The sequence below is a fragment of the Sebastes umbrosus genome, chromosome 6, assembly GCF_015220745.1.
Source record: "Sebastes umbrosus isolate fSebUmb1 chromosome 6, fSebUmb1.pri, whole genome shotgun sequence".
NCBI classification, from domain to species: Eukaryota; Metazoa; Chordata; class Actinopteri; order Perciformes; family Sebastidae; genus Sebastes; species Sebastes umbrosus.
Window position 1 is genome coordinate 23,738,498 of NC_051274.1, and position 18,530 is coordinate 23,757,027.

The following is an 18,530-nucleotide window of genomic DNA, read 5'->3' on the forward strand; positions in this document are numbered from 1 at the left end:
CTCGTTATAATATGGCTTTAATCTCGTTATATTATGACTTTTTTCTCGTTATATCATGACTTTAATCTCGTAATCTCAGATGTTTTTTCCCTCATTGTGACCCTAATACTCTTTAGTACATTGTCTCTTTGGCCCTCACTGCATTAGATACTTATATACTATATACTTAGACTATAAACTGTGTTACCTTCATCACATTGATCAAATGTTTTGCAGCTCCAGACGGATTTATTTTTTCTTTCTTTTGATAGTAAAGGTTGCTGACCCCTGCACTGATGAGGCTAGCTACTACTACAGTATCATCAAGGCCTATGGAAGGAGGTTAGGACACTGGTCTTGGTGTGTGAGGTATAACGCATGCGCAGTATAACTGAAGCTGCGGTGGGTGCAGGCCAGATTTCACTGCGCATGTGCTATACCCCTGAGATGTGACGCGTTGATGACGTGTGATATAGCCTCCTTTCCATAGGCCTTGAGTATCATGCTAACGTTAGCTAGCTATGGCAAGTTCGGTGCTAGCTGGCTGGCTAGCTGCAGCACTATTTGCTTACTAGCAACATTGTTTTGCATTTGGATACGAACATAATATTAGGTATACCTACCTCAAAATAACAGATTCAGCGTCCTCCTAAAACTAAAGCTAACTATAATCATAAAATGTGAATAACTAGCTGTAGTCAGCTGGTGTTTGTTTGGCGGGCTTTTTTTCTTTTTTTTTTTGATTCTTTATTGAACAAATTCAAATTTACAAACAACAAGGCTCATAGATCATTGCATTAGAGTAAAGGGACAAGGTGCATACAGAACAAGAACAAATAAAATATGTAAAATTATACATGAAAATAATAATAAATTAAATTAAGGGCTATGGGGCTGTATACCTGTAATTCATATTCTTATATTATACTAAGAAGTTTCAATGCATTTTTGTTTTTCATGACTTTAAGGGCTTTTATGTAAGAAAGAAACTCAGAATGAAACACATACTTGTTAGTGTTTCTTCTCCTTCTTCTTCTTCTGTTGTTTTTTTCGTGTATGGATACAGAAATGTGAACAAATTAATGACCCAACAGCTGCACATTGTCGACCATGAAACAAACTCCATCTCAGTTTGAAATTGTGTTAGAAATACTTAATTTTTTTAATTTATTTTTTAATTTATACTTTTTTATTGAACAAATTCAAATTTACAAACAACATGGCTCATAGATCATTGCATTAGAGTAAAGGGACAAGGTGCATACAGAACAAGAACAAATAAAATATGTAAAATTATACATGAAAATAATAATACATTAAATTAAGGGCTATGGGGCTGTATACCTGTAATTCATATTCTTATATTATACTAAGAAGTTTCAATGCATTTTTGTTTTTCATGACTTTAAGGGCTTTTATGTAAGAAAGAAACTCAGAATGAAACACATACTTGTTAGTGTTTCTTCTCCTTCTTCATCTGTTGTTTTCTTCTTCTGTTGTTTTTTTCGTGTATGGATACAGAAATGTGAACAAATTAATGACCCGACAGCTGCACATTGTCGACCATGAAACAAACTCCATCTCAGTTTGAAATTGTGTTAGAAATACTTAATTTTTTTAATTTATTTTTTAATTTATACTTTTTTATTGAACAAATTCAAATTTACAAACAACATGGCTCATAGATCATTACATTAGAGTAAAAGGACAAAGTGCATGCAGAACAAGATAAAATATGTAAAATTATACATGAAAATAATAATAAATTTAATTAAGGGCTGGGCTAGGGCTGTACCTGTAATTCATATTCTTCTATTATACTAAGAAGTTTCAATGCATTTTTGTTTTTCATGACTTTAAGGGCTTTTATGTAAGAAAGAAACTCAGAATGAAACACATTAAACCTAGGTTTCACTTTCATATACTTGGATTTGTGCAAATAACATTTTCCAAGCATGAGAATGTTATTCACCAGGAAGTCACCTTTGTTATTGTCCATGACAAGACCATAAACAATGTCTTTTTGAGAGAAGTTTCCCAGATAAGAAACTTTTGGGAAAAGCCAGTCATGTATATCAGAAGCCATAAAGCTCCAGAATACATACAATTTTGAAACCAATGGCCTAGATTTTAAATATTAAAGGAGTGAACAATGCAATTCAGGTGTCATGTCCTTGGCATCAGACACCGGAACAACATTTCTCCACACCTGCTACTGTCTGAATAAGTGAGAGAGGGCTCTGACCTCTGAACTCTGCGGAGAGCACATGTCATCCTGGTTCAGATAAGGTATGATTCAGACCACCTTAATGAGGGAGAGGGTCATCCGCTGGGGGAGGTGACCTACAGTATACGTCACACTGGGACACCAGCTGTCTTTATAAGGTGACAGTTATCAGTACTTGCAGTTTGGTCCACTCTATCTTCAAGGTGTTCTTCAAAAGGTTTCAAGGGGCTTCTCCGTGGCTTCATCAATATTACACTGCATGTGCTCCAGACAAGCAAGTACTGCACTTCACTGGACACGTATCAAATTTCCAGAAGGTGAGTTTTTTTTATTTCTGAAGAAATGCAATGTATCCTTATCTAATTTATCAGGATAAGCACTGATGTTTTTTTTGCTCTTGGTTGTGTGTTGACCAGGCGACCTGAGGATGAGCCTTCACGTGTGGTGTATGTTGGTCCTGTTTCTCTGTCCGAGCACTAAAGAGATGGTTGTGGATAAAACCAGACCGACAAGGTGTGTATTCGGTCTTTTTCTGTATAACTGGCATATCTTTTACATTTTATAGAAGCAAAGAATGAGCAAAATACAAATATGAAATCAATATTTGACAGAAAATTAAAATAATTTTTACTGAAAAACAAACAAACAAACAAAATAAATATACTGTTGTCATAGATATTTCAGGTATGTTATGGAATCTGTATATGGAATATGCAACATGATATTTAGCACTGAAATTGACTGTAAATTTATTAAATTTCCCACAACTTTTCTTAGATGGCATTCATATCAGATGGAAAAAGGACAACACATCATCCAAAACCTCAAAAGGCATTCAGACGGGACGTTCACCAGCGACTTCACCCACTATCTAGATAAGATTAAGGCTAAAGATTTTGTGGAGTGGCTCGCCAGCACCAAACGAGAAGGGTGAGCTGCAAAGCAGCATTTATACCATTATATACTGTCAAACAAGTCATATTAGTCAAATATTTCCACTTTTACCTGTAGTGTAGAGCAACTGAACATTTCTGTGTAATTTTGGATCCAAGTAAAATCATTTCACATGTTGTGTCAGTATTTTAGATTGGACGCATCTTGTTTTTTTTGTTTGACTTCAGTTCCTTATATTTTACTTGCAGGTGTCATGAAGAAGTTTAAAGATTACATGTACAGTAGTTTGATACTGCTTTACATCATCCAGCAGCATAAAGGAAGATGAATCATCTGCAACAACATTTTTATTCTCAAAATAAAAGGTACATTTTGCATTTCATATCTCATATTGTTTGTTATTTAGAAATGACCATCTACAGGCTTCCTGTTATTTCAAACGCAGTCATGTTCAGATACCGACACCTTGCAGAGAATGCAGGCTCGATGTACTTTTGATTTTGATTTTTTCTGCAGTATGAATAAACTTAAGATGCAAGATGAAAAAAAAAATAACAAGATAATCAATTTATGGTCTTTTTCTGAATGCATTGTGAATTCACCTGTATGCCTTCGATGTTGTGATGCACAATAAAATGTTTTGTATGGACGTTGGAGAGTGATGATAGGTGCTCAGATAATCTCTATGCCAGTAATTCTCAAAGTGGTGTCAGGGGACCCCCAGGGGTCCTTAAAGGGAGATTTGTCAAGTGTTAAATACTCTTATCAACATGGGAGTGGACAAATATGCTGCATGTGATTATCATAAAGTGGGCATGTCCGTAAAGGGGAGACTCGTGGGTACCCATAGAACCCATTTTCATTCACATATCTTGAGGTCAGAGGTCAAGGAACCCCTTTGAAAATGGCCATGCCAGTTTTTTCTCGCCAAAATATAGCGTTAAATTTGGAGCGTTATTTAACCTCCTTTATGACAAGCTAGAATGGTATGGTTGGTACGATCGGATTTTCTAGTTTAATATGATGCCAGTATCTTCACTCACTCTCGCTCTCTCTATTTACATAACTAAGACTATAAAAGTGTACAAAATTGGCTATGCGTTTAATTATTCCAAGGGACATGCATGAGGGGGTCCCAGTACAGTATATACTTTATCTTGTAAGGGGTCCTTGGTTGAAAAAAGATTGAGAAATGAAATGAATAGATGGGGCAGTATTTAGTGATCTGTATAAAAAAAAGGACACATTTCATACATGCACGCAGCTGACCAGAGGTGGGTGCTGTTGTTCAGCAAATCAGAAAAATCCAAACATCTCAGTCTCAGCACAGGCTGATTTGGGAAATCTAAAAAAGAAAAGGCAGTGTGTGGGTGTAAAGGCATCTGTTTCCTTTTGCAGTGCAGACTGTATATAGCATGCACTTTGTTCACACAGATTTACATTGTTGCACAATGAGGTTATGCAATGAGGCAATACAGTAGGTAAGAGAAGAAAGGAGGGGCTAGTGGATATTAGGTAGGTGGAGAGAAACTGTGGGCTATAACTGGTGGTGATGGTGGAAATGGATTGGTGGGGGGTTAGTTATGTGTCTGCCTCGTTTCTCATTGAGAAATGTGAGTTGTGAGGGTGCAGCTGTGGCGGGGGCTTCTTGGCTTCTGGCCATATAGCCATGATGGAGAGCTCCCTCTTTGGGCTCCATCCTCCCTCCTCAGTCTGACTCTCCAGGGAGGAAGGGAGACCTGGGGAGGAAGAGGAGGAGGAGGAGGAGGAGGGGAGAAAGGGAGGGGAACACCAGCAGAACACAACCCTCTGATCTCAGTCAAGGGTTGAAATGGGATCAGATAGTAGGAAAACCCCCTTTAACTGCTGGCTATTCGCACTTAGTGCTTGACATTTACCAGCAGGACTGCAGCAAAATGGGGACAGAGCATCCCAGCATTGTATTGCAATGGATGAAGAGTAAATGATGTGCAGCTCTCATTAAAAAGACTATATTCAGTGTCACTACCAGGTGTATAAAAAGCCTCTCCTTAAAAAAAAAGATAATCATGGCAAAGGAAATGCTGTGACTGAATGGTTATATTTAGTTCAGATCTACACCCACAGAGAAACCACATGATATGTGGCAACATGCTTCAGAGGAAGAGGACGAGGAGGGAGGTGGGGGGAGAGGAGAGCGAGGAGGAGGAGGAGGAGAGGGGGAGTGTAGGTGTGGCTGTCTAAGAATTAGGTCGAGCTGCTCCGCACACACATTTTATGGATGGGTTTGGTTAGCTCGAGGACAACCAGCGCTGTCATCTTTCTATCCGACCCCGCCCAAGGAGCCTCAGAGCCGGGCAGAGGATGCTCATCGGTCCCGGTAGTGGTAGCACCGCCTCCAGCACCACGGACAGCTCCCTCTGCTCGGCTGATCGTCGGCGCTCAGATGTCGTAAACGAGGCTAATTTTTTGGTTTTTGTATGTATAAGCGTGGGAGCCGGTCTCCTAGGCAGCCGTGCATGGGCACAAAACTGATGGAGCCAAACTGGGAGTGTGCTGCTGACTCAGCCTCGACTGCTGCATTAATTTATCTGCACTGCAGTGCTCCACCAGCTCCCTTCCCCTTCTCTCATTTCCTCCTTACCACCCATCCCCTCCCTCCCTTCCCTTCCTGACTCTCTCTCTCTCTCTCTCTCTCTCTCTCTCTCCACCTCACTGCACTCTCTCAAACAACCATCCTGGAGCATGTCAGAGTTGGAGAGGGTCGATAGTCAATAAGGAGCCGGTTGCCTACATGTGTAGATGATAGATAACAAGAGAGACTTGAAAATACCATACAAAAATCCAGGGAGATGGAGGAAGGGCGGGGAGGAGGGGAGTCGACTTGAGGGAGATTTTGTAATGTGACAAAAAAAATGGAAAGGCAGAGAATTTGCAATCTATTCAGTGCATCATTTACATACAATTCACTCTCCAAAAATGGTTTCTTACCCTCCCATGAGAGGAACAATCAGATCAATATCCAACTATTTCAGCCCTGTTCTCACGAGGTTGTGACTGTAATATCATACCTCTAGACTATTTACTTTATGGTGAACCACAAACAAGAGCATCCCAGTATAGATGGACTGCATAACAATAGGGGCTATAGTCCATCTCCTGCCCGTGAGGGGGATGTTAACACGCGGCTCTTAACAAATTCAATAAGTCCATTACATTTGAAAGGCTGCCTTTCACGACCCCGTTACCACAGCGGCACTCAGCTCCATTTCACAGGATGTTTTGTAATCCACTTGCATCCGCATACAGCACCACAAAAGTAAAATAATCTGCACAAAATGGTGACCACTAACTTCAAAGTGGACACAATGAAGCCTGAAGGGGAAGGTATAGAGCAGGAAAATGGACACACAAAGTTTGTAACTGGAAGGCTGCTTTATTGGTAATAAAAAGGTTCGTGCTCAAATGAAGACAATCTTTCATTATATTCTTACCAAGAGTCCAAGTGGTTGTGCAACACACCATCATATTGTACTGTATATCCTCTTTTTATCACGGTGTCAAATGATAACAGTTTGAAAAGCACTTTTCAATTTTTCAGCAAAAAAAAAAGAAAAAACGCCCATAATAAACCATGCTTAAAAAAAGAATGAGTCCTATAATCAAATATTGATACAAAAATAAATTTCAGATGGAAACGGAAACTTTGAAGAAATAAAACAGAAATATAGAAGGCAAGCTGCTTTTTCACAAGCCAAGTGGGTGACACACATAGCACTAAGAACAGGACATTTTTGAGTTAGCTGTTTTTCTGTTAACATCACACACTGTTGAATATTAAGATGAAGAAATGGGGTGTCTGGATGATCCTCCGGCAGTATTTCTGACTCCACATCCCTGATTAATGTTGTGCTCACCCCCCAAACCTCCACCCTCCACAGTTTGGACAGGTTTTTTTTTTTGTTTTCGTTTTTTTTCAGTGTGGAATCGACATCCAAATTTGCAGAAAAAGCAGAAAAAAGGCACATGCCATTGAGTGGAACACTGGAAACAAACCATTCAACAAAAGAAACGTGAGGATGAGAAGCAAGTACATGGTTGTATGCATGTTGAGCTGTAATGGCACTGATGTGTGGGTATGGGGGGGGAAAGGCCCTGGGGGGTAGGGACCATCTCAGGGAAGAGATCTCTGGTAAAGTTGGAGGGCAGTGAGGAGTCACCTGTGTGTGTGTGTGTGTGTGTGTGTGTTTGTGACTGTGTCCTGTATACTCAGTGAAGGTGAGAGATATGACAGTAAGTGAGAAATGTGCTGGTAACATTATCCTTCCGTCATGATCAGGCTACAATCCATGGCAAGCAGCTCCAGTAACATCGCACATGAGCTATTCCCCCGACATAGAAGGGTGCTGGAAACAACCAGTTTTAGACATCCACTGAACGTGTTGCACACAAATCAAATGTGACAAACAGTGTTCTTCTGTTTTATGTATATACATATAGACATATATGTATACATGTATATATCTTTTGTATATTATATAATATCTATATTTCATTCAATTTCCGTCAACAAAGTGAAAAGTGTCTCAAAAAATCCAAAAAGGTAACAAATGTGACAAAGGGCATAGCTGGAAGCCATTCTATATTATTGTTATTATTCATTTTTTGATTATTAGTAGTAACATTTTTAAAATTCCGTATTTACAAAAAACACAACAAAGCATGCCGATAAAATAAAAGAATATAATACAATATTTATAGTTTCTCTCAAAAAGTTCGTTCTTTTTCAGCGATTGTGCCATTTACATCATAGCCTGCACTGTACATATATATGTTTTTGTGTTTTCTTTTTTTATCTTTTTTTTTGCTTGTTTTTTTATTATTATTTTTCAAGTGTGAATGTATCATTCTAAAACATTACATCCAAGATGAACATGGATAAATTGGATGACATTTACCCACTCCTCCTGTGGTTCTCATCGGGAATGTATTTGGTTTCAGTGTGCAGCAGCCAAACTGATTCGGAGACCTCACATTGTAAACAGACCTCAGTTATTGTTACAGACAGGGGGTTCTGGTACAGGCAGTGTTAAACACACCAAAATGGCATTAGTGGTGTGACGAAGGATGCCAGATTTATGTCCAGTCATCCGATTATAAATAGGACCATCACTCCTGTGTAGAAAAAGAAATGGCAGGAACACTGAAGGAGGCAGTTGCGTCTCGTCTACCACTTGACAAAACCTCAGTTTTTTTTTTTATTTTTATGAAAAACACCCACAAAGCTTATTGTACAACAAAGCTGCGTCGATGTGAGGCCTGCTGATGTTTAATCTTGGCGAGTGTTAGCGTCTCTACCTCCATAATTATATTTGAAGCGGGTGATCGTACTTGAAAAGCCAAGTATGCAAGTATGTGAAAAGATGGTGCGAGCCTGGGTCCAACACCACACAGTGTTTTAAGAGGTCCCACAAAAGCACAATGATACACTGACAAACATGGGACTTTCAGCACTCCGACTCAGACCACTTCTTCTGCTCTTACATTTGTCTCTTGTTCTCATGGCAGTCAGTCTAAAACCCTGAAGGGAGGGGCTCTACCTATTTATTGGTCCACGTTTGTGTTATTTATCACCCGTCCACCTCCCTGAAATATCAGACAAAACCCATTTGATTCTATTCTACAGTCCAAACCCACGAGCCCTTCGCGGCCATCCACCTTCCATTCATGCTAGGCATGACAAGGCATGTCCTTGTGAGAATTCACTGCTAACTCTGCTGTTTAAGATGGTCAGCGTCACTCTCACTGATCAAATCCTTTTTCTGAGAATGATTGCATCACAAGGACATCAGAGAAGGACTTCAAGGCTTCTTTTTTATCTAAAGCTGGCAACTCAAATTGTCCGAAAAGCACTACCTAAAACATCGCTCACTGGGAAATTCCGATGCGGGTCTGACAGAGTACAAAAGAGGAACTTGAAATGAAGTATTGTCTATCTAATTTCAGTTCTTCCACTAGCCCAAAACAAATCAACAAAAAGAGTATAAAAAACATATTTCCATCTCTTCTCCTGGAACTACAGCAGTATAGGTGATACCTATTGACACTTGAGTACACCAGACCCTTTACTGGTGCCAGTTATGGATTCCTTGGCGTGACACATCACCTGCTCTCATTGCCGTAACAGGGACCACAGGTAGAAAGTGACTGTATGATGGATGTAAGTAAACAAAGAGATGTAAGCCCCAAATTTGGTTCGGGACAACCGACCCTCCAAATCTGTGCATCCTCATCGTGAGGATATTCTGCTTCCTAATAACACTCATACACCCAACATTCTTTCTATACTACTAACATTCAGAGCAGCAAAAAAAAACGATTTAGTTTAGACTGAGACTTTGCCTCTGAGTGCTTACATCCTTCATTCACCTGGAATGTTTAATGAAGGGCTGAATTAGAAGATCTGTCAGTTGAAAACTAGTGAAGGGCAGGATCATTCCACCAATATCCTATATATCACAAATCTTCATTTTCCAGTGACTTAATTCCCCAGTGGACAGCCTCAAACTATAGTCAAGCCACTGCTGTGGTCTGAGAATTAGTGTCTTGTGGACTATGATTACTCATGCATGATTCCTGATCAAAACATGCCTTCATGCAAGTCATTTCTATGCACTCAACGAGCACAATAATTATCATTTATCTGGAACTCGGCCTGAGCAAGTCTCCTTCAGCCCAAGTCAAAACGATGACTAATGCCCCCTACCCAGTCAGTGTGAAAGCCCATGTAGAAAATGTCTTTTTCAATGTCAGTATAACAAAGAGGAGATGAGAAGACTAGTGACATGGGCTAAATGTTATCTATTTTTGCTGCTCAAATAATGTAAAGATGCAAGTATACTCAGCACAAACAAACAAAACAAAACAAATCTTTGTCTCGGGTTTCCCCCTTCCTCGCTAGTGTTTCCTTCCTAGCTAAACGTTGCTTGGTCGATTATTGTTTTTCTTCTTGATAAAAGATGGTAAACACTGGGTCACAGAGCCTCCGTTAGACTGCTTTAACAGTTCTAGTAGGATCTGTACGATCCAGTCCCGTAGCATTGGAGCTTTGCTGCGGGGGGTCCACACTAGGTGGTGGCAGGGATTTTGCAATTCTTCGATCATCTAGCAGAGATTTCTGGTGCCGTGGCAGTTGGTCCCCAGAGGAATGTGTGTCATTGGCCAGCACACTGTATTTGTTCCTCATTTCCATGAACTTGGTCACGATGCAGCAAAGTTCCGCGGTAAACTGATTGTGTTTGGTCCAGCTGTCTTTGACGACATAAGAAACCACATTGCCTCAGTAGTATCGAGTCTGTAAACATTTTTTTGTAGTTTTTTTTTTTTTTTTTTTCTTACTTGCAAATGATCACTTTTTCTACATTTGTTGGGTTTGGGCTCAGAGTCTCATCTCGCTGTGTTTTATTGGAATTTTTGAGAGTCAATGAACCTTAACACTTGGATTCCCACTCGTCTTTTTGGTTTTTGTCCTTGTCTTTCCTGGCCCACTCCTCCTTGTTTTCGTCCTGCTTCTCCTTGTCCGGTTTGGTCACGCTGTCGTAGGAGGGGAGGGAGGCTGTGGATGGCGTGCTCTCCTTCTTCTCTTGGTTGGTCCCGCCGTTCTCAAACTTATTGTTAGTAAATGTGTGACGCTTGAAGATGATGCCGCGCCGGATGAGGTGGATGCGGTAGGCATTCTGGATAGTTCTGGCGGACATATCCTCCTGTTTGCGGCGAAGAGTGGTGGTGATGGGTTCAAACGACACCTTGGAGGGGTTGGCTGCCACAAAACGCTCCTCCATCTGTTGCCTCAGCATGTCCAACTCGCCACTGTCACCCAGCACTCGCTTCGTGAAGGCAAACAGGATGTCCAGGCAGTGAATGCGATCGCCGCTCACCATGGGCATGTCCATGGCGATTAGTTCTATAGTGTTGGGCTTTGGCACGCGAAGCGGGTGCTCCAGTGCGTCTGCAAAGTCAGACAGCTTGGCAAAAGTGATGAACTGAGAGGCGGTGGGGTCGAACTTCTCCCAGATCTCATAGAAGGTCTCAAAGTCGTCCTCGCTGAGCGGATCGGCACTTTCCTCCGTGGCCACGCTGAAGTTCTCCAGGATGATGGCGATGTACATGTTGACCACAATCAGGAAAGAAATGATGATATACATGACAAAAAAGAAGATTCCCACTGAGGGGTTACCGCAGTCGCCCTTCACGTTTGTACCAGGGTTCTCCAATAAGGGGTCGCAGTCTGGAGGGTAGTTGAGGATCGGCAGCAGCAAGCCGTCCCATCCAGCTGACGTGGTGATCATGAACAAAATGATCATGCTGTTGCCAAAGGTCTCAAAGTTGTACAAGTCGTCAATTCCAGCTCCGTGTTTTACGTAGCCAAAGTTGGACATGCCAAAGATGGAGAAGATGAACATGACGAGGAAGAGCAGTAGGCCGATGTTGAATAGGGCTGGCAGTGACATCATCAGGGCAAAGAGTAAAGTCCGGATGCCCTTCGCTCCTTTGATCAGACGGAGGATACGGCCAATACGAGCCAACCTGATCACCCTGAAGAGGGTCGGTGACACAAAGTACTTCTCAATGATGTCAGCCAGGAACATACCTGAGAGAAAAGAAAAGGGAAAAAAGAAAAATAGACATCAGAATACAACAGACTTGTTATTCTCAAAGTTACTTCCTCATTGCTTTGCATCTTCATCCTCCCTCACTCACCGACAATAGACAGGATGACCACCACCACGTCAAATACGTTCCAGCCATTGGTGAAGTAATAGTGGCGAAGGGCAAAAAGCTTTAGCAAGAACTCCGTGGTGAAGACTACGATAAAGATGAAGTTGACCCAGTAGAGGATGCCCTCCGTTTCTTCTGACTGATCGTCTGTTTCCACCATCATGGTGACCATGTTGAGGCAGATGAGAATCATGATGGAGATGTCAAAGACTTGCTGCTGCACAAAGTCAAACACCATGCCCTGGACCATGTTCTATGAGGAGAGAAGACACAAAGAGGGATGAAGTTGAGATTTATTTCAACCAAAAAGCATCATATGTTGAAAGATCCTAACTAGGGCTGTCAAAGTTAACACGATGATAAAGCATTAACGCAAATTTGTTTTAACGCGACTGATTTCTTCAACGCATTAATGCAACTTGTGTTTTTTACTTTGTTCAGTTGTAAAGCTAGAGTGAAGATATTGAGTGAAGATGCCAGCCTCATATGAATCTAGAAAACCTAAGGAATCATTGGTACCAACTACAGTATGTCATACTAGCTTGTCGCGAAGGAGGTTAAATAATGCTGCAAATTTACGTTAAATTTTGGAGAGGAAAAACTGGCATGGCCATTTTCAAAAGGGGTCCCTTGACCTCTGACCTCAAGATATGTGAATGTAAATGGACTCTATGGGTACCCACGAGTCTCCCCTTTACAGACATGCCCACTTTATGATAATCACATGCAGTTTGGGGCAAGTCATAGTCAAGTCAGCACACTGACACACTGACAGCTGTTGTTGCCTGTTGGGCTTGAGTTTGCCATGTTATGATTTGAGCATATTTTTTACGCTAAATGCAGTACCTGTGAGGATTTCTGGACAATATTGCGCTTAATTTGCGATTAATCACGATCAACTATGGACAGCCATGCGATTAATCACGATTAAATATTTTAATCGATTGACAGCCCTTATCTGAACACAAATGGATTAACCCAGAGAAAAAAACATACCTGTGGTCGAGGAATAGGTTTTTGTGGCTTTTTGGACCCCAGTTTTTTCATGGCGTTGTAATACTTTTTCTGTTCCTCTGTCATGAATATATCCTGACCTCCAAAGTAAAGGGACAAACAAAGATTTGGTTACAATCACATTCTGATACTAAAACATAAACCGCTAAAGCAAAATAGGGGTTAAGGAGACAGAACGGGTCTTATCTTTTTCTTCTGCTGGTTGAAGTTGTCAATGATCACACCAATGAAGAGGTTGAGGGTGAAGAAGGAGCCAAATATGATGAAAACGACAAAGTAGATGTACATGTAGATGTTGACTTCATAGTCAGGCTGGTCTTCCACCTTGGAGGGAGACACAATGTTGAAGTCAGTGTTGTGTTTTAGTGACAACATTTTAAGAGACAATTTGACATTTTGGGAAATAGGATTATTTACTTTCTTGAGTTAAATGAAAAGACCGATATCAATCTCATATCTGTATGGTACATAAGAAGCTACCGCCAGCTAACTTAGCGTAGCAAAAAGACTGGAAATAGGGGGAAACAGTTGGCCTGGCTCTGTCCAAAGCTAAGAAAATCCTTGTAGTAACACCTCTAAAGTTCACTAATAAATTAAGTTTGTTTTGTCCTCATCCTGGTTAAGAAATAAACTATTATCTAAATGTAGTCCAAACCAAGCGGCAACCTCTGGTGCTGAGAAATGAAGCCAACGCGGAAGTGCCAAAAACTGCAGTTCGTCAAATGGCCACTTGAGGCTGGCTCCAAAAGCGAGTCAATCTCCATAGACCTCCATGTTAAAATGCCCAACTTAACAGCAGAAATAAACAAGTTTACAGCCTGATACAAGACACGGTTTTGGTCTCTATAGCTAATTTCCCTGTTCATGACAACTGTATGGCGTTTAAATCATATCAGGCATAATGAGGGCGTGGCCGCTTTGAGTGACAGGTGGGTGTCTTCTCGGGTCGCTAGCTGCTAGCTTTCTGCTCTACTGCGTCACCCTGGGCCCGCCTCAGCTCCACCGACAATCAACCTCTTTGCCCATTTTTGGATTAGCCAGGAGTTATGGTGCCGTCAAATGAAACTCGTGAGCTTGTGTTTACAACATGGGAAGTCGTGCACACGATATGCTTGGCGTTCAAGTGGTTAAGTCGTGAGAACACCGCTGCTAAGCAACGGCAATATTAACGTTACTGTCGCCATCTAGAAGCCACAGAGGCTAACAATTTAGCAAGCTAGCAAGCGGGTAACATAATGCAGGAAATGCAAAGGCATAATGACAGAGGAAAAAGATGAGGCCGTTGGGAATATCAACATTTTCCTCAGACCTATTATGAAGTTACAAAGAAAAACAATATACGACTAAAATTACAATATATTCACTTATTATGCACCGAAAAATGAACTTCCATGGCCTCCGCCATTTCTGACGTCAACAAACACGTCACAACTCGTGACCTCTGAGCTTTCAGAAACTTTCCACTTACGAGGTTGTGAATACCAAAAGAGGGGGGGGGGCGTTCATATGGAATCATCTCGTGAACACGGTAAACACGACCCAATTTGAAGGCACCATTAAACTGTGTCTTCACTGCCAAGATGGCGACGACTGGAGAAACACACTTTGAGCTTCATCAGAAGCCTATGGGTGACGTCACGGAGACTACGTCCATATTTTATACAGTCTTATTAGTAGTAGAGTATTATCCAGACTAGTCTAGTCTGGCGGTAGCTTCATACTCTTCTCATCTAACTCTTAGCAAAAAAGTGAATCAGCGTTATTTCCCAAAATGTCAAACTGCGTGTTAACAGTCTGGCATACAGTGAGAGAAATAAGCATTACAATATTTACTGAAGAAGCAATGAATATACCTCTCTGGAATCCACAGCCGCGTACATAATATCCATCCAACCTTTGAATGTGGCCTTTCAAAAGAGAGACATGACTTAATACATTTGTAGAAACCAAAACATTGTAAATTGAAATCAAAGAAACTCAAACCGAAACTGACGCATGTCCTGTAGTACAGCTTGTGCATGGAAAGAAACGACTAGATGAAGGAAAGGGCATGGAGAAACACCGGCTATACACATTGAATAAGAACAACAACAGACACTATCAGAGTACTGTGAAAGCAAACAGAGCAACAACAGACCCTCAGGTGAAGCACAGGAAGAAGAAAAAAACAGAAAAGTACATAGGAAAATGAGAAAAGACACCACCTTAGCATGAAATAATAAATGGAGTCAGAAAGAGAGGAGAGGAGGAGTGACACTCTCACCACTTGCAGCAGGGCCAGGTAGCCGGCGCCCACGTTGTCAAAGTTGATCTTGACGTTCTTCCACCTGACCTCAGTAAAGTTTTGACTTATGAGGGCCTCACACTGGGTCTTGTTGTTGACCACATCGACGGGAAAGTATTCCTCTGACGTCTGATTGAAACAGTAGTAGTACTTGCCCGCAAACAAGTTGACCCCCATGATACTGAAAATCAGCCAAAAGATGAGGCAAACCAGCAACACATTCATAATGGAAGGGATGGCACCCACCAAGGCGTTGACTACCACCTAGACCAGAGCGGGGAAGACAGGATACGACATGAGAACCAGGAAACAAATGCAGCTTTTTCAACCCCTCCTACGGGACACTACATACTGTTATGGCGTTACACTGAGTTCTTAAAAAAGCTGCTCAACCCTTTGTTACAGGTGACGTTAAGAACAGCCTATTATGATTTAATGTAGTCGAAAATAAGCACTGCACACCACTGTGATATATATAGATATATATATATATATACACTGAAGTGTGGAGAGCTGTATCTTTCTAATTAGAGCAGCACTGATGTGACTGTGAGATGCTCTTTGATCTGTCGAAGCATGCGACTAGAAGGGATACTCAAGCACACACATACATACACACAATCACTTATACCAAAACAAATATATTTAAAACATCTATGAGAATCCCATGTTTATGTTGTAAAATGTACAATTTTTTTTACGTAAAACTGAATAATTTGGGGACATTTTGTGATTGCATGATTACAGCCACAACACAGACTACTATTTTATGTTTTATACAGGTCAGAACAGGTGTGTCAAACTCAATTTCACTAAAGGCCACACAGGGAAATGAGAATCACATCAATAGATTCATCATGTATAGATTATTGACATGCTTTTACTTAATAAAAAAAAAAAAAAAAAAATGTCTTTGATTACATTGCTGCATGTCCCATATAGCTACTCACATACAATTTAGTCTACATAAAGCCCTAAAAAGTCAACAAAAAAGTTGCTTAGCATTTAGACAAAAAAAAAGCGTTTTTATTAGATTTTTACAAGTAGGCTACCATACAGCCAACTCACAACAACCTGTTTTTACAGGAGTGAATATGACAACTCAATGGTTGTGTGGGGCATTTAATAAAACAAAATACGTCCTGATGTAAAAGAAAAATAATGACTTTTTAATTTTGTTCTTGCCCATATTTCTACAAGTCTCATATAGCCTGTTTCACAAGCCTGAATATGACAACTCAATGAGAGTTGGAGAGTGGGACATTAAATAAAAAAATGTTTTGATCATGTACATGTCCCATAGAGCCTAGCCTTCTGGCATGCTATCAGCTGCACATAAAACCCTAAAAATGAAAAATAAAATTAGTTTGCAGTCAAGCAAAACTCGTATGAAGCCTTCAGCGTAAACTTTCCTTATTTTTTCTATTCTGTCTTTGCGAAATTGCAGACTGCGGAGGCACACCTGTGTGTTTGGTGTACAGGGCAGGCAACTAGGCGGGCCAAAAGTTATTGAGAATCTAAATTGATATGGGAGTCGGATCAAAATTTGCGAGGGGCCAGATTTGGCCCACAGGCCTCGAGTTTGACATGTGTGGTAGAGCAGTACGTCGTATTATATTGTACATGACATGAATATATATAATATAATATAATATAATATAATATATAAATAATATTAGAAAAAAAACAGACATAGTGAGTTCATGTACTGTAAATTATTGTAGCAATTGTTCACTTTACAACATATTTGATCTTAATATGGTTTTTCATAAGACACACACATACTGTACATACATTAAACTCACACACACTGCATCCCAGTGGTTGTTTAAAGCTTTATCTCTCCAAAGACTCACAGAACTGTTAAATACTCCTGTTATTGTTTCACCTTTATGTATATTTATTAAATAAATATAAATCCCAAAAATAATGACATCAAATAACAATGGGAGCATTTCACAGTGTTGTTAGAAATACAGTTTATAATATCCGAACAAACTAGATGTGGGTATGTTTTTACATATTTACTTGATAAAACTTAATTGTTATTGTCAGTGTTTGCCATACCACTATGAAGTGTCCACTGTTACCACCCCGACCTTAGACAGTCAATATTCTTACTCTATACCGACCCTTTCCCATAACTAAGTTAAACAATATAACCCTATAGCAGTAAAAGAAAAATCAATTTAAGTATAATAATTCCCCACCACCACCCCAAAGTCTAGACCTTTCTAGCAATCCAATCTGATTCCCCGAAGATTTATCATATAGCCAGTAATAAGCTCAGCACATAGTGAACCGCTCACTACCAGTGTTAGGCAGGCCGACCAGCAGCTCTCAGGCAGACAGCTGAGCATGCATGTCTTTGGCAGACTCGTTTTATGGAGCCATATTCCCTCCTCGTTACAAACAGACAGGGAGGAGCTCTAGAGCGGGATTCTCTCAGCGCGTACACAACCTTCACCGACGTTGAATCTTAAAAAATTATGGCTTTAGGATGATGATTTTCAAATACAATTACAGGCCTAAAACCCACTCTTTCCCTCTCAGTGTTGCACTCGCTGAGAGAATGACTCTTTGCTCGATCTGAGATACAATTGAACCGCTTTCAAAAGATTCAGTGTTTAAAAGAAAGAATTAGGCCATGCTGTGTGGAAAGCATTCTCAGAAAGAGGGAAAATGGCTTTCAAAAATGCATAATGTGCATCGGCAGTTATAGTACATGCGTGTTACATGGCATTGTGCAATCTCAAGAACCGCTCAAATCAATAAATGAATAAATAGAGAAATGTGTGGATAGAGAGATGGTGGCTAAAGAGATAATGGTTGAAGCTTTGCTTGCTTGTGCGTCTGACGAGCCATTCTGATATTTATATGGTTTGTATGGGTGTCTGACAAACAGCTACAGCAGAACATGGCTGAACGCTTGTGTAATGTAATATATGTTTTTAAGTGATTGGGGTTCAGAGGTTTCATCCAAATGCCCCATGATGATCAAAACTACCAAAATCATTGTCATTTCACAATCTTAAACGTCAGCAGGTTCGTCAGGAGAAAGGGGATTTACTGAAAGATGAGTGGCTAGAGATGTTGTCATTCCTGTACAATGCATTGCTGAAAAAAGACCGAGATTACAAAGCAGCATTAAGAGAAAGAGAGAGCAAAGTGCGTAGTCAGAACAGCCCATAATCATTGCATGTTAAGCAGTGCAATGTGTCCAACTGAAGCCGCGCTGCTCGCTCGGCGCTGTTGAGTTGCGTTGGCCTCGGCGATGCCGTAATACTCAACCAGCGGGGATATAAAAGTTCTCATCATTCTAACTCTCCAGAATCTCTTTCATACGGTGTCATCTCTCCATTCACGTTCTTCCCT

General features: G+C 40.6%; 2 protein-coding genes across 11 annotated transcripts in view; one reads left to right on the top strand and one right to left on the bottom strand.

The window, feature by feature from the left end:
* The first annotated feature begins 2,012 nt into the window (after nt 1-2,012).
* On the top strand, nt 2,013-3,684 carry LOC119489405 (pro-glucagon-like). Its single transcript, XM_037771750.1, has 4 exons — nt 2,013-2,523; nt 2,623-2,719; nt 2,984-3,136; nt 3,349-3,684. Exons 1-4 carry the CDS (start codon nt 2,466-2,468, stop codon nt 3,365-3,367), a joined length of 327 nt encoding a protein of 108 aa, XP_037627678.1. The 5' UTR covers nt 2,013-2,465; the 3' UTR covers nt 3,368-3,684.
* A 2,815-nt stretch (nt 3,685-6,499) lies between these two features.
* Nucleotides 6,500-18,530, bottom strand: part of scn8aa (sodium channel, voltage gated, type VIII, alpha subunit a) — a 58,245-nt gene continuing 46,214 nt past the window's right edge. For 6 of the 10 annotated variants that reach the window (XM_037771740.1, XM_037771744.1, XM_037771739.1 and 3 more), the window contains 6 exons: nt 15,135-15,419; nt 14,725-14,778; nt 13,058-13,195; nt 12,854-12,958; nt 11,840-12,110; nt 6,500-11,729 (listed from right to left, as the gene is read on the bottom strand). In XM_037771740.1, the coding sequence (XP_037627668.1) occupies nt 10,570-11,729; nt 11,840-12,110; nt 12,854-12,958; nt 13,058-13,195; nt 14,725-14,778; nt 15,135-15,419 (2,013 nt within the window). In that variant the 3' untranslated portion in view covers nt 6,500-10,569. The remainder of the gene's footprint in view (nt 11,730-11,839; nt 12,111-12,853; nt 12,959-13,057; nt 13,196-14,724; nt 14,779-15,134; nt 15,420-18,530) is intronic. The other 4 variants (XM_037771747.1, XM_037771742.1, XM_037771748.1 and 1 more) reach the window with 1 other exon arrangement.

Excerpts from the sequence above, each read along its gene's own strand:
- LOC119489405 (XM_037771750.1), top strand. The coding sequence starts at position 2,466 with ATGTGCTCCAGACAAGCAAGTACTGCACTTCACTGGACACGTATCAAA. Across the intron at positions 2,524-2,622 it reads ACGTATCAAATTTCCAGAAG|GCGACCTGAGGATGAGCCTT; the intron begins GTGAGTTTTTTT and ends TGTGTTGACCAG. Across the intron at positions 2,720-2,983 it reads GATAAAACCAGACCGACAAG|ATGGCATTCATATCAGATGG; the intron begins GTGTGTATTCGG and ends AACTTTTCTTAG.